We start from the raw sequence: 13,221 nt of genomic DNA on the forward strand, positions 1-13,221 counted from the left end.
TAGTGTTCCCAGGTGGCTTTCCTAGTGGCTTAGATGGTAAAGAAACTGCCTGCCATGTAGGAGACCCAGGTTTGATCCCTGAGTTGGGAAGATCCCCTGGAGAAGGAAATGGCATCCCACTCCAGTATTCTTGCCTGGAGAATTTGGTGGACAGAGGAGCCTGGTGGGCTACAGTCCATGGGGTCACAAAGAGTTGGACACGACTGTGTGACTAACACTTAACCCAGGTGGCCCAGTGGTAAAGAATCTGCCCGCCAAAGCAGGAGACCCAAGAAATGCATCAGGTTTGATCTCTGATTCAGGAAGATCTCTTGGAGAAGGAAATGACAACTCACTCCAGTATTCTTGCCTGAAAAATTCCATGGACAGAGGAACCTAGTGAGCCACAGTCCATGGGGTAGCAAAGAGTCAGATATGACTGAGCATGGAGCACATTATTTTTATACAATTCAATAAGATTTCTAATTGCATAAAATGAAACCTTAGATCAGAATGTGAGAAAGTTTTAACTGGCAAAGATTAAATATTCTCCATTATTATTCTCATTCCATTTTCTTGTCATATTTCTCTACAAAAATTATAGAGGGTGGGAAAGAAAATAGTGTTGTATTAAAGTTACTTCCTTTTTTTAATCGATATTTCTGAGTCAAAGGACTAAACTGACATGTGGATTACTATAAATAGTTCATTGCTAATCTTTGTGTCCTTCATTTTTTATACCTCCACTGATGGCTATTTATTTCAAGCAATAGAGATCATTCAGTTAGGTTTCATCAGTGTGTCTAGACTTAGGATAGTGGTGATGGTTTAGTTGCTAAGTTGTGTCTGACTCTTGTGACTCCATGGACGGTAGCCTGCTAGGATCCTCTCAGGCAAGATTACTGGAGTGGATTGCCATTTCCTTCTCCAGGGGATCTTCCTGACCCAGGGATTGAATCCGGGTCTCCTGCATTGCAGGTGGATTTTTTACTGACTGAGCCACCAGATTTAGGATAGTGGAGAGACTTAAGTGAAATTGGTTGCTATTTGTGTTACTTGAATTAGTGTAGAGTAGTAATAATAATGTATTCTTCTGTGCTTTGAAAGGAAATGTGCTGTATTAATGTAATGAATTTTGTTTCAAGATTTTCACTTTGCTAGATATGATAAGTTACCTTTTTTGGGGTTAAATTTCAGGAGGATTTGTGATTGGTGGAATACTGTCCCCGGACACAGTATCATCTAAAAGGAAAGCAAAAGGCAACTTGGGAAGAATCATTACAGCAGCTAATAGGAAAAGAATCTGTCTTGAAAATGATGAAAGAAGTATGAACTTTTTCCTTATTTTAAATAACAGTGTTTTGAAAAATAGCTCTTTGCAGATTTTGAAATATACCTCTAAAGGCTTCAGAATATAATAGTATTTAAGGGTAAATTCTCTTTTTAATGTCTACTTTTCTTCAGATTTTGAAAGTAAACTAATTTTATTCTTAAAATCATTAATATCATAGTGTAAAACATTTTCACATGGATAAATTGCACTGTCGAATGAAACTTATCTTTTCCATGCATCAAAGTGGTCATTGATAAACAGGAAGAAATATGCCTCTTCCATTTTCCTTTACAACTTGTCCTTAGCTCTATTTCATACTAGATTTTTTTTAATGGTAAAGAGTTTTAAGTAAATAGTATTTCAGTGGTACTTCTTTTGCAGAGAATAAATTCATTCTAAATCTGAATATACCTCTGGGAGATCCTCTGCAGCCAACAAGGGTAAAGGACCCGGAAACACGAGAGACTGTTCTTATGGGTAAGCTCAGGGTTGATTCTGAGAATGCTTCATTTAACATCTAGTAAAGACAAACTGTTTGCTTGAAGTCTGGCTTTTCTACTTTCCCTTTCTCTTCCCAGATCTTTCAGAGCCAAAGTCCAATAGCAAGTCTGCTTCAAATACGTAGCCTGTATGAGGACTACTGTGGGGGAATTGATGGTAGACAACTTCCAGGGACATATAGTAGCATGCATTTGTCCTCTATGATACAAGTGCTACCATCAGGAATGTTTCCTCCTCCAGTAGGATCCAGGCCTTCTTTGATCAGGAGGACACATGGGGACAAGGGCTGTTGAGGGGGAAAGTGAAAGTGAAAGTCGCTCAGTTGTGTCCAACTCTCTGCGACTCCATGGACTATACAGTCCATGGAATTCTTCAGGCCAGAATACTGGAGTGGGTAGCCTTTCCCTTCTCCAGGGGATCTTTCCAACCCAGGAATCAAACCCAGGCCTCCCGCATTGCAGGTGAATTCTTTACCAGCTGAGCCACAAGGGAAGCCCAAGAATACTGGAGTGGGTAGCCTATCCCTTCTCCAGCGAATCTTCCCAAGCCAGAAATTGAATAGGGTTCTCCTGCATTGCAGGCAGATTCTTTACCAACTGAATTATCAGGAAGCCCGTTCAGGAGAAATTGTAGCAAATTAACTGGCAGACTCCTGAATACATTCTTACTATGAGATCAGGTAGGAATTGTGGCTGCGTTTAGACAGCCTTTGGTGCTGTGTAGCAAGGACATCAGTTAGTCAAACAGATGTCATGTTTAAGGCCAGCATAGGGTTGTATAAGCCTCCTCTTGCACTTAACAGGTATTAAACATTTAGTCTCTAGGATACCATTGGAGGTCCCAAGAGATGGGCTATAGTGTGCTGGGGTTAAGTAGTGGACACTCAGCTAAACCAGGCAATATTTACATACAGGAAATATTTAAGTGTTTTAACAACTGTCATGACTGTACTAGTGATTACTGAGGACTATTTATCCTAAATCAAAAGATAAATATGTCAAAGCAGAGAGACAGTGTTTACACTTAAAATTTTGACTGTGGAATAGGTTCCATCGATATCTTCAGTAGCAAAAATATTTCTATAATCCGTTGTTGATTTGGCTATAGAGGGAGAAGTACAGAGAATATTTTTTTTAGCGAAGTGTCTTAACTGAAAACATTGCTATACTGTATTAGTAAAAAAGTTTTGTTTTCATGAATTCATCACTTTTTGTTTCCTGAGCATATATATTGTCTATATCCTGTCGTCTGTGGGAGTACAGTCAGAAGCTGATGATAAAAAAATGTATTAATTACAGGTCTGGAAAAGTTTGTAAGTAAAAGGGAAATTTAAAAAATGGTATAGTAATTTGGGAGCTACAGTTAGAACTCTGGTTATTTAGAGCCTCTACCTGATAAATAAAAAATATTGTTACTTAATCAGTCACAAAGGTATTTATTGGCATGATGATGATACATTTGTAGTGTGGCTATGTTATATTGAACTTTTTAAGGATAAGGAATCTTTTCTTGTCTCTTAGCTGATTTTGTTTTCCATCTAAGTTATTATGGGGGAAATAATAATACTGCAATTGTTAATAATAAATAATAAAATAATATTATTAACAAAGCTTACTGAATGCTTACTTTGTACCAGTGTTTTAAATACTTTATACACATTAACTCATTTGATATTCCCAACTCATATCACATTTTATAGAAAAGAAAATGAGATGGAGGATAAGCAACTTGGCTAAGGTCATTCAGCTTGGAAGACAAAGATACAATGTGACCTTTGTAGGTCCAGAGTCAGTGCTCTTCATCACATCTATCTCTCTAGGACAGGTTTATGTTTTTATTTATGAATGTGTATAAGAGATGTGGGTTTGATCCCTGGTTTGAGAAGATCCTCTGGAGAAGGGAATGGCAACTCACTCCAGTATTCTTGCCTGGAGAATCCCGTGGACATAAGAGCCTGGCGGGCTACTACAGTCCACAGGGGTGCAAAAAGTTGGCTGACTGAAGCAACTTAGCATGCACGCATATGTGTGTATATGGTATATCAATGAGCAATGTCATTGCTATTACTTTATACTTATATTAATTTTTTTCTTTTAGATCTTATAAGGCCACGAGATACATACCAGTTTTGTGTTGAACATGATGAGTTGAAAGTATATAAAACATTGGATACACCGTTTTTTTCTACTGGAAAATTGATATTAGGACCACATCAAGAAAAAGGAAAGCAGCATGTAGGCCTAGATACATTGGTGAGTATATTTCTCCATATATTGATGTATATGTTTTGATCTTGGCACAACTCTGAATTATTGGACTTGATGAAGCATTAAAAATCTATTTTCTCAGAAATGATATTCTGTTACTATAGTACATAGGTAATTTTTTAGTTTTTTTCATCTGTTTAAAATCAGTCAACCAAAGGCTATTTAAAAGTACTTGTTCTGTGCATAGCAGTGTAGCCTTGAGATTTAGAAGTTTAGGGGATGGTCTTAAAAGTGTCTTCAAAATTAGATTTACAAACAAGTCATTAGAATTTTAGAGCTGGAGAGGATTATTGAGATTAAGTCGAAATCTCATTTCTCCAATCATGAAGTTTAGAAATAAAGAATTTAAAAGACTTCAAAATCATGTAACTGATTAACAGCAGATTGACGACTAGGAACTAGTTACTTCAATAAGTACTAAATAATGTATTACCTGGGGCTTCCCTGGTAGCTCAGCTAGTAAAGAATCTGCCTGCAATGCAGCAAACCCCTGCTGGCTTCCTGGGTTGGGAAGATCCGCTAGAGAAGGGATAGGCTACCCACTCCAGTATTCTTGGACTTCTTGGCGGCTCAGACAGTAGAGAATCTGCCTGCAGTGTGGAGACCTGGGTTCTGTCCCTGGGTTAGGAAGATCCCCTGGAGAAAGGAATGGCTACCCACTCCAGTATTCTGGCCTGGAGAATTCCATGGACAGAGGAGCCTGGCCGGCTACAGTCCATGGAGTTGCAAAGAGTGGACGTGACTGAGTGACTTTCACTTTCAATGTATTACTGTATGTAGCAATGTTGGGCTTCCCTGGTGGCTCAGTGGTAAAGAATTGCTTGCAGTGCAGGAAATTGCCTGCAGTGCGAGAGACACAAATTCGATCCCTGGGTCAGGAAGATCCCCTGGAGAAGGAAATGGCAACCCACTCCAGTATTCTTGCCTGGGAAATCCCATGGACAAAGGAACCTAGTGGGCTACAGTCCATGGAGTCACAAGAGTTGGACACAACTTAGCGACTAAACCACCACCACCACATAGTATGTAGAATCCAGATCCAAAGTATTTAAAGGTTTTCTTTAATCCAGTCTTAAAATGTTGTAGATCTCCAGGTCATATTAAAAGAGTAAAAATAGCATTTTAAACTAACTGAAGTAATAGATAATTTCTGTGTAATCATTAAGAAACAGTAATGAAAATAAGCATTATGAAATGTCATCATTAAACTAATAGTATTAATACTATTAATAGTATTAATAAGATGTTTTTATTCCTTTAGAAGGAAGGAATATTGAATATCTAGTAAATATTTGAAAATGTTTAACCTAACATTCAAAGGAATCCATATTAAAAATAAGGCATACTTTATAATTACTGAGTTAGCAGAAATTATTGGATTTATAATTTGTAGACTTATAGCTCTAACCTATAACTGATTTGTAGACTTTCACTATGAATGTCATTTCAGAATTTTTTCCTAGGAAAATAAAAGCTAGGGAACCTGAACATAGGTAGTTACTTATTTTAACATTGATAGTAATTTCTGAAATTGGAAACCACTGAAATGTGCTGTGGGCAGAAAATGCTTATATTTATCTTTTGACTTAGTAATGAAATAAACCATTATATATAATAATCTGGAGGAGGAAATGGAAACCCACTCCTGTATTCTTACCAGGAGAATGCCGTTATTAAATATTCCCATTATTAAATGGGAATATAATTCCCATTGGACAGAGGAGCCTGGCGAGCTACAGTCCATGGGGTCGCAAAGAGTCAGACACGACTGAGGCAGCTTAGCACGCACATGTATAATAATCAGTTATATAGCACTTACATATTCCAGGTATTGTACGAAACATTTTGAAGAATAGCTGTATTGGAAGAATTTTCTGTCTGCAGTTTGGTTAAATGTTTATCCTTAAATGTTAATCCTTAAATGTTTATCTTGCAAATTGCAAGATAGAAAATCCTTTTTGTTTTTTTCTGACTAAAATAAAAAATGAAAATGACAGAAATTTGAAGGAACTATAGAAAAATAACATGTTGGTAGGTGATTATAGTTTAGTTTTATTTCTTCTAAATATTGCCTTTAACTTTTTATAATGAAAATCAGAGTTAAATTTTTTAGTAATGGGAATATTCTTACATTTTTGAAAGAATGAAGCACACTTTTAAATACGTGCTTTTGAGAAGCAAAAGGGCAAGATGGAGAAACACTAATAAGGGAGAAAGTAGCAGTGGTGGATTTATTAAAATCAAACCACAGAGAAATTAACAAATTAACTGTGGGAATTTGTTGTGGAGCTTTCGTAGAAGACAAGAGGATATTAAGAAATGGAAAATATTAAAGTTAGATGATATGGAAGAACAGATAAAAACAGAATCAAGAAAAAACCCAAATGAGCAAAAGGGAGAAATATTTGAAAAAGTAGGCAATAATTGTTCCAGAACTAAAAAACAAAAAGGTGATACAACACACTTAAAGGAACCAGAGTTCCTGAAGAAATGTCTGATCCCAGGCCTGGGACTAAGCTTGGCATATTTTATCATACGCGATAGCAAACTATCAAAAACCATTAGGATTGGGTCATAAGGTTTCAGAATCCAGCTTGAAGATGCTTGCTCTGGACAAAGATGTGAAAACTTGAGTATCAATAAGAATAACTTCATTGGGTTGATATCAATTATATCTAAATCCATGAATTTGTAAGACTACTACAAAAAGAAAAACTTATTTCATTGCTGTTGGCAAATACTATGACGCCAACTCATTTTGAAAACAAATATGGCAAATAAAGGGAAATAATAATTAAACATTTATTGTGCTGTTCTCATATAAACTGTACTACTAGGTAACCAAATAACAATGGAAAGGAAGTTTACCCTTTTAGAAATATTCCAGTTAATAAAAGAAGGAATGTTAGGATGGAATATTACCATTTTACAACACCCAATAAAGTGTTGGATCTAGCATCATCGTACACTAACATCTAAAAAGAACACAGCAAAACATTATGTGCCTCCTATGGAAGAATACAACACTGCATATGAAGTAGTCATGTCTTCCCCACCTCCTTTAAAAAAACAAAAAACCTGCACACAACACCACCTGAAGTTAAGTCCTTGGATCTAACAACCAATTTATAGGAAGTAAAGAATAGCAGACTTTACAAATGACACCCTGGGTTTACCCAGAAAAATCCAGCTATGTAAAGATTTTTAAAACAAATTTTGCTACTTGATTTACTTACAAATAAGATGCAAGGAATAAAAAAGACAACCAAGTGGAATGTACAGAGATCAGGGTTCTCAACCATGGCACTATTGACATTTTGTTATCCTGTGCCTTGTAAGATGTTTACAAGCATCTCAGGCCTCTCTGCACTAGATTCTAGTAGTACTCTAGTTGTGACAATATATCAGCAGCTCTTATTCAAAAGACTACAAAGAAAGCTTAAGCAAAGAAAGCTTAAGATAACCAACAAGTGATTAGTATCCAGAATGTAAATATTTTAAAATTTCAAAGAAAATGATAACTCAATAGGAAAGCAGATATGTTATTAAAAAAAAAAATTTTACAGAAGCGAAAACATAAGCAGATAAACATGTACTAAAAATGCCCATACTCTGAGTGAAAAACAAATCAAGGAGTTATACATTCAGTCTATACATTCAGTTTATCTACATTTCCATTTAGATAAATTCAGAAACATACAAAATTAAAAAGTTATTTTTTAAAGATCCATTTTTGCCTGGTAAGAACTGTAATGAAAACAAGAGAATAATAAATATAAAATTCAGGACAGTGGTTATCTCCATGAACGTTTATGAGACAATTGGAAATTTGAATATTGAGTGTGCATTTAATATTAATACTAAATATTCATGTATTTTTATGTGTGACAACAGTGTTGTTTTAAAAAAGGACTTTGATCTTTCAGTACACATTGAAATACTTACAGGTGATTATGATGCTGGGCATTCATTTCAAAATATTATGGAATGAGGAAAACAGATTTTGAAAAGAGAGAATTATTGGGATTTGATATTTATTTGTGGGAGAGTGTCATTCTGTTCTTGTGTATTTCAAAAGCATTCTTAGTAAAATGTTTACAGAAATGGGGAGAGGTATGCTTAGAGAGCCAAATTGAATAGATAAGCAAACAGCATTTAGAAACGTATACCTGACCTCTGGGTACAGTGTGTGTTACCTTTTTTTTTAAAGGCTGTTTTTGGTATATAATAAAAATATTTATTTCTTTTATTAAATTATAAAAGTACCTTTAGAACCACTTTAAGAACTTTTTTTTTCCTTTGAGGGAGTATATTGTAGTGACCAAGAACATGGATTCTGGAGTCAAAGTACCTGAGTTCAAATTCCTGCTGTTCCATTTACATTGTGACCTTGGAAATTTATAATACTCTTCCGTGCCTCATCTTCTTCATCTGTGAAAAGCTCTTAGAATAGTGCTGTCTCACTGGTAGATGCATACATTAAATGAATAAAAATGAAGTGCTTAGAACAGTGTCTTGCATGGTGTGGGTGCTATATAAGCTCTAGCTGCTCTTCGTTTTCTGGTATTTTAGGCTCATTTTACAAAAGTGGTAAGAAAAGGAGGATCAGGAGGCATAATTCTTTGAAGCAAATATTATTGATGGCTGAATCTCAGAATTTGAATATCAAAGTGTGAGGGCCCTACATTTTGTATTTAGTTGTCAAAATAAAACATTATTGTCAGGTGCTATCTCTGTGTAAAATGTTAAATTTGCCCTGCTTGACTATGGAAGCCTGTACAATTGAGCACTACATTTATCCTCTTTTACTTTCTTTATGTTGATGCTTTAAATGTACTTTTTTTTAAAAAAGTTTTTGTTCTTTTAGATTCATCAGTCAGATTAAGTTACATATACCAAGCATGTAACCTTTATAGAGGTATACATAAAACCTAGCTACTCTTCTAATATACTTAAGTGATGTTCTTTGCAATGGTTCTGAATTTAAAAAAAACAGTAAGTAATAACAAAAGAAATTTCTTGTATGAGTCTTCTGTATTACTGCTTTACTTAATTACTACACAATTTAAACAACATTCATGTATTATCTCACAGTTGTATAAGTTAAAAATTGGGTGGGCTTGACTGAGTTCTCTGCTTAGAGTATCACTAGGCTAGAATCAAGATGTCCAAAGATCTGTATTCCTCTCTGAATGCTCTTAGAATGAATCTGCTTTCAAATTCATTCAGTTTGTTGGCAGAATTCAGTTACTTATCGTTGTAAGACTGAGGTTCCAGTTTCTTTACTGGCTGTTGGCCAAGGTTTCTAGAAATAGCTTACACTCCTTGGTTCATGGCTGTCTTATCTTCAGCACCAGCAACAGTGAAAGTACTTTTCATGCTTCAGATTTCTCTAGCTTCTCCTCTTCTTCATCTTCCCTCTGCTTCCAGTAGGAAAATTATCCACTTTCACATAAAGTTTATGTGATTAGATTGGACCATTATTCTGCCTTCAATGTTTACTTTCTTTGGAGTGTAGTTGTTGTGGTGTTACAACTTGAAAATGAGATTTTATTTTTAATTTACAGGTTTTTTATGTTAATCTTGGTCACCTTTTATGTACCTTACATGAAACACCTTATATAATAACAACTGGGGATTCATTCTATGTTCCTTCAGGTAAGAGTAATTAAAAACTTTTTTCTTTCACATAGTTAAATACTTGTATAGTTGCTCATGAACACTATGAAAATGGAAACCACAATGGTCAAAATGAAGCATGATGCAACCGATGTCAAACATTTTGGTGCATATTTTAATTTTTTTGTTTAGATAAATGATGGTATATTAGTATTTTGATACATGAAAATTGAATAAGAGTTGCTAATTGCTGAATATAAAAATAGTTAGGAGATATGCTGTATCCAGGAGAAGGCAATGGCACCCCACTCCAGTACTCTTGCCTGGAAAATCCCATGGACGGAGGAGCCTGGTAGGCTACAGTCCATGGGGTCGCTAAGAGTCGGACATGACTGAGCGACTTCACTTTCACTTTTCCCTTTCATGCACTGGAGAAGGAAATGGCAACCCACTCCAGTATTCTTGCCTGGAGGATCCCAGGGACGGCGGAGCCTGATGGGCTGCCGTCTATGGGGTCGCACAGAGTCGGACACGACTGAAGCGACTTAGCAGCAGCAGCATGTTGTATCCAGCGTAGAAGGAAAATTGTTTCCCCTATGTTATCGCAAAGACATTATGTAATCAAACAATTTTTAGTTGGTTATTTTAAACATACAGAATAGTGTCCTTCATCAGCTATTGAGCAAAAGTCTTTGAAGGTAGGAATTTTAATTTGTTCATTCGTTCATTCAACAAATGTGATTAAGAGTCTACCAAACATTGCTTTGAAAGTGGGATACATAAATGAACAAACAGGCGAAAATCCCTGCCCTTGTGGAGCTTAGATTTTAATGAAAAAACAAAGCTATAATAATAGCTAAGTTTAGATAGTCCTTTATATGTGCCAACACTGTTGTGAACAGTTTAAACTCATTAACTAAGTTAATCCTAATATGTTTGAATTTCTAATAAAAAGTCTAATAAAAGTCATAGTATTGTACTCAGCACTATAAATTTGCCTTATGCGCAGCTAGTCCATGTGTATTTTGCATTTGCTGTTACTTATTATCTAATTTATTTGAGTAACATTTGCTGCCTTTTAACTTTGAAATTTTATTTTACTTTTATACTTTTTTACTTATCTTTTATAAGTATCTTTTATACTTATCTATATATTGTCTATGTCTCGTTTAGAGGAATTCATAGTGGTTCCAAAGACCTAATAATTGTGTTCAGTAAGTTAGACAGACAAAGACAGGTACTGTTTGTTTTCATTTATATGTGGAATCTAAAAAAGCAAGAACAAGAGTCATAGAGAACAAACTAGTGGTTACCAGCAGAGAGAGGGATAAAGGGAAGGGACAAGATAGGGGAAGAGGAATGAGACACACACTACTAGGAAAAAATAAAAAGATACAAGGATGTAATGTATAGCACAGGGACTACAGGAAATATTTTATAATTTTAAATAGAGTATAGTCTACAAAAATAATTGAATCACTGTTGTATGCTTGAAACTAATATAACATTGGAAATCACCTAAATCACTTATACTTCAATTAAAAAGAACAACAACCCCAAAACATGATTGGGCTCAGAGGGAGATTTATTTTTCCTACCTACACCTTTGTCTAATTTGTTTTTGCATTCATTATTAGAATGATGTGAAGTTTTGTTTTTTCAAGCTTTATCTAGATCATAGGTGGTGGTTAACTGTTAGATTTTTCAGTTTGTGGAATTAGATAAGAGTTATTTGAAGTTGGATGAGTTAATTTTTATGACACTATATATCATAACTGACATAGTGATGACTAAATATTTAATCAAAAGGAAATGATTCCTATGGAAGTAATTTTTAATTTTCTTATTTTATTTCTAGGTAATTATTACAACATCAAAAATCTCCTGAATGAGGAAAGTGTTCTTCTTTTTACTCAGATAAAAAGTTGAAAGATGAAGCAAAGTTTAAGTACATGTGTATATATATATATATATACATACATACATATAAAACACATTGTGTAGTTGAGATGGGTATATTTGTAATTGTTAAGTTTTAAAATTTCTGTGTTGTATATTTGTTTCAGTAAACATCAAACTTCCATATGTATCTTCTAATTTTTCCACAAATACACACATAACCTGTAGTGATGCCCATATTCATAGTTTTTAATAACACGAAAGGAATACCAAAATCACTGCTCTCGGGGATATACAGACAAACCTTGGAAATGTCATGGGTTTGATTCCAGACCACCACAATAAAGCAGATATTGTAATAAAGTGAGTCATGAATTTTCTGATTTCCCAGTGTATATAAAAGCTATATTTACATTATGCTATCATCTGTTAGGTGTACAATAGTTTTATGTCTAAAAATTAATGCATATACCTTAAGGAAGCTAACCATATTGATAACCTTCAGTGAGTCATCATCATTTTTCTGGTGGTTGTTCTTGGCTTGATGTTGATGGCAGCTGACTGATCAAGGTAGTGGTTGCTGAAGTTTGGAGTGGCTGTGGCAGTTTTTAAAAATAAGACAGCAACCTTTTTCTAGTTATTGTGGCATGAGGCACCATGAGCAGCGAAGTCTCCTGTGACATCCTGTATGAGACAGTGCAAGAAGTGCTGCATGGGAATCAACACAAGTGCCAAAATGTTCTGGAAATGGTGGATCTTCAGATCAGTCTGAAGAACTGTGACCTCAGAAGGACAAAACACTTCTCAGCACTGTCAGGCTTAAGTTCATTCCCCTTACCAAGTTCTCCGTATATGTTCTGGGAGACCAGCAGCACTGTGATGAAGCTAAGGCTGTGGATAAATCTCCCACATGAACATCAAGGCACTGAAGAAACTCAAAAGGAATAGAAAACAGGTCAAGAAGCTAGCCAACAAGTAGGACATTTTGGCTCCAGAATCTCTGTTTAAGCAGGTCCCACGAATCCTGGGCCCACGCCTGAATGACACTGGCAAATTCCCTTCCTTGCTTGCTGATCCACAATGAGAACATGATGGCCAAAGTTGATGAAATGAAGTCCATGGTCAAGTTTCAGATGAAGAAGATGCTGTGTCTGTCAGTGGCTGTTGGCCATGTGAAGATGATCAGTGATGAGCTTGTGTACAACATCCACTTAGCTGTTAACTTTCTGGTGTCATTGTGCAAGAAAAACTAGCAGAATGTCCAGTCTTTGTATAGTAAGAGCACCATAGGCAAGCCCCAGCATCTGTACTAAGGCACAGCTTAACGATGCTGCCACCATTAAAAAAAAAAAAAGACAACAGTGATCAATTGCTATATCTATTGACTTCCTTTCACAAATGATTTCTCTGTAACATGCCAATGTTTTTTGATAGTTTTCCATATAGAAGAACGTCTTACAAAATTGTAGTCAGTCCTCTCAAATCTTGCTGCTGCTTTATCAGTGATAAAATTCTAAATTCTTTGTTGTCATTTTAAACAATCCTATCATTTTGACAGTCTTGCTGACATTTCCACCTGGAATAAATTCCATGTCAAGAAACAACCTTCCGTTCTCATTCTTA

General features: G+C 35.4%; 1 protein-coding gene and 1 pseudogene across 4 annotated transcripts in view; both read left to right on the forward strand.

Annotated features, from left to right (window-relative positions):
* Positions 1-11,961, forward strand: part of CENPC (centromere protein C) — an 84,271-nt gene extending 72,310 nt beyond the window's left edge. For 3 of the 4 annotated variants that reach the window (XM_081587816.1, XM_081587836.1, XM_081587826.1), the window contains 5 exons: positions 1,177-1,305; positions 1,694-1,789; positions 3,911-4,065; positions 9,648-9,738; positions 11,558-11,961. In XM_081587816.1, coding sequence (XP_081443942.1) covers positions 1,177-1,305; positions 1,694-1,789; positions 3,911-4,065; positions 9,648-9,738; positions 11,558-11,628 — 542 coding nt within the window. In that variant the 3' untranslated portion in view covers positions 11,629-11,961. Of the gene's footprint in view, positions 1-1,176; positions 1,307-1,693; positions 1,790-3,910; positions 4,066-9,647; positions 9,739-11,557 lie in introns of all 4 variants that reach the window. The other variant, XM_081587845.1, reaches the window with a different exon arrangement.
* A 294-nt stretch (positions 11,962-12,255) lies between these two features.
* Positions 12,256-12,956, forward strand: LOC145544772 (large ribosomal subunit protein uL1 pseudogene; annotated as a pseudogene).
* Positions 12,957-13,221: the final 265 nt, after the last annotated feature.

The sequence above is a fragment of the Giraffa tippelskirchi genome, chromosome 1 (genome assembly GCF_054371585.1).
Source record: "Giraffa tippelskirchi isolate mGirTip1 chromosome 1, T2T-mGirTip1v1.2.pri, whole genome shotgun sequence".
Taxonomy (NCBI): Eukaryota; Metazoa; Chordata; class Mammalia; order Artiodactyla; family Giraffidae; genus Giraffa; species Giraffa tippelskirchi.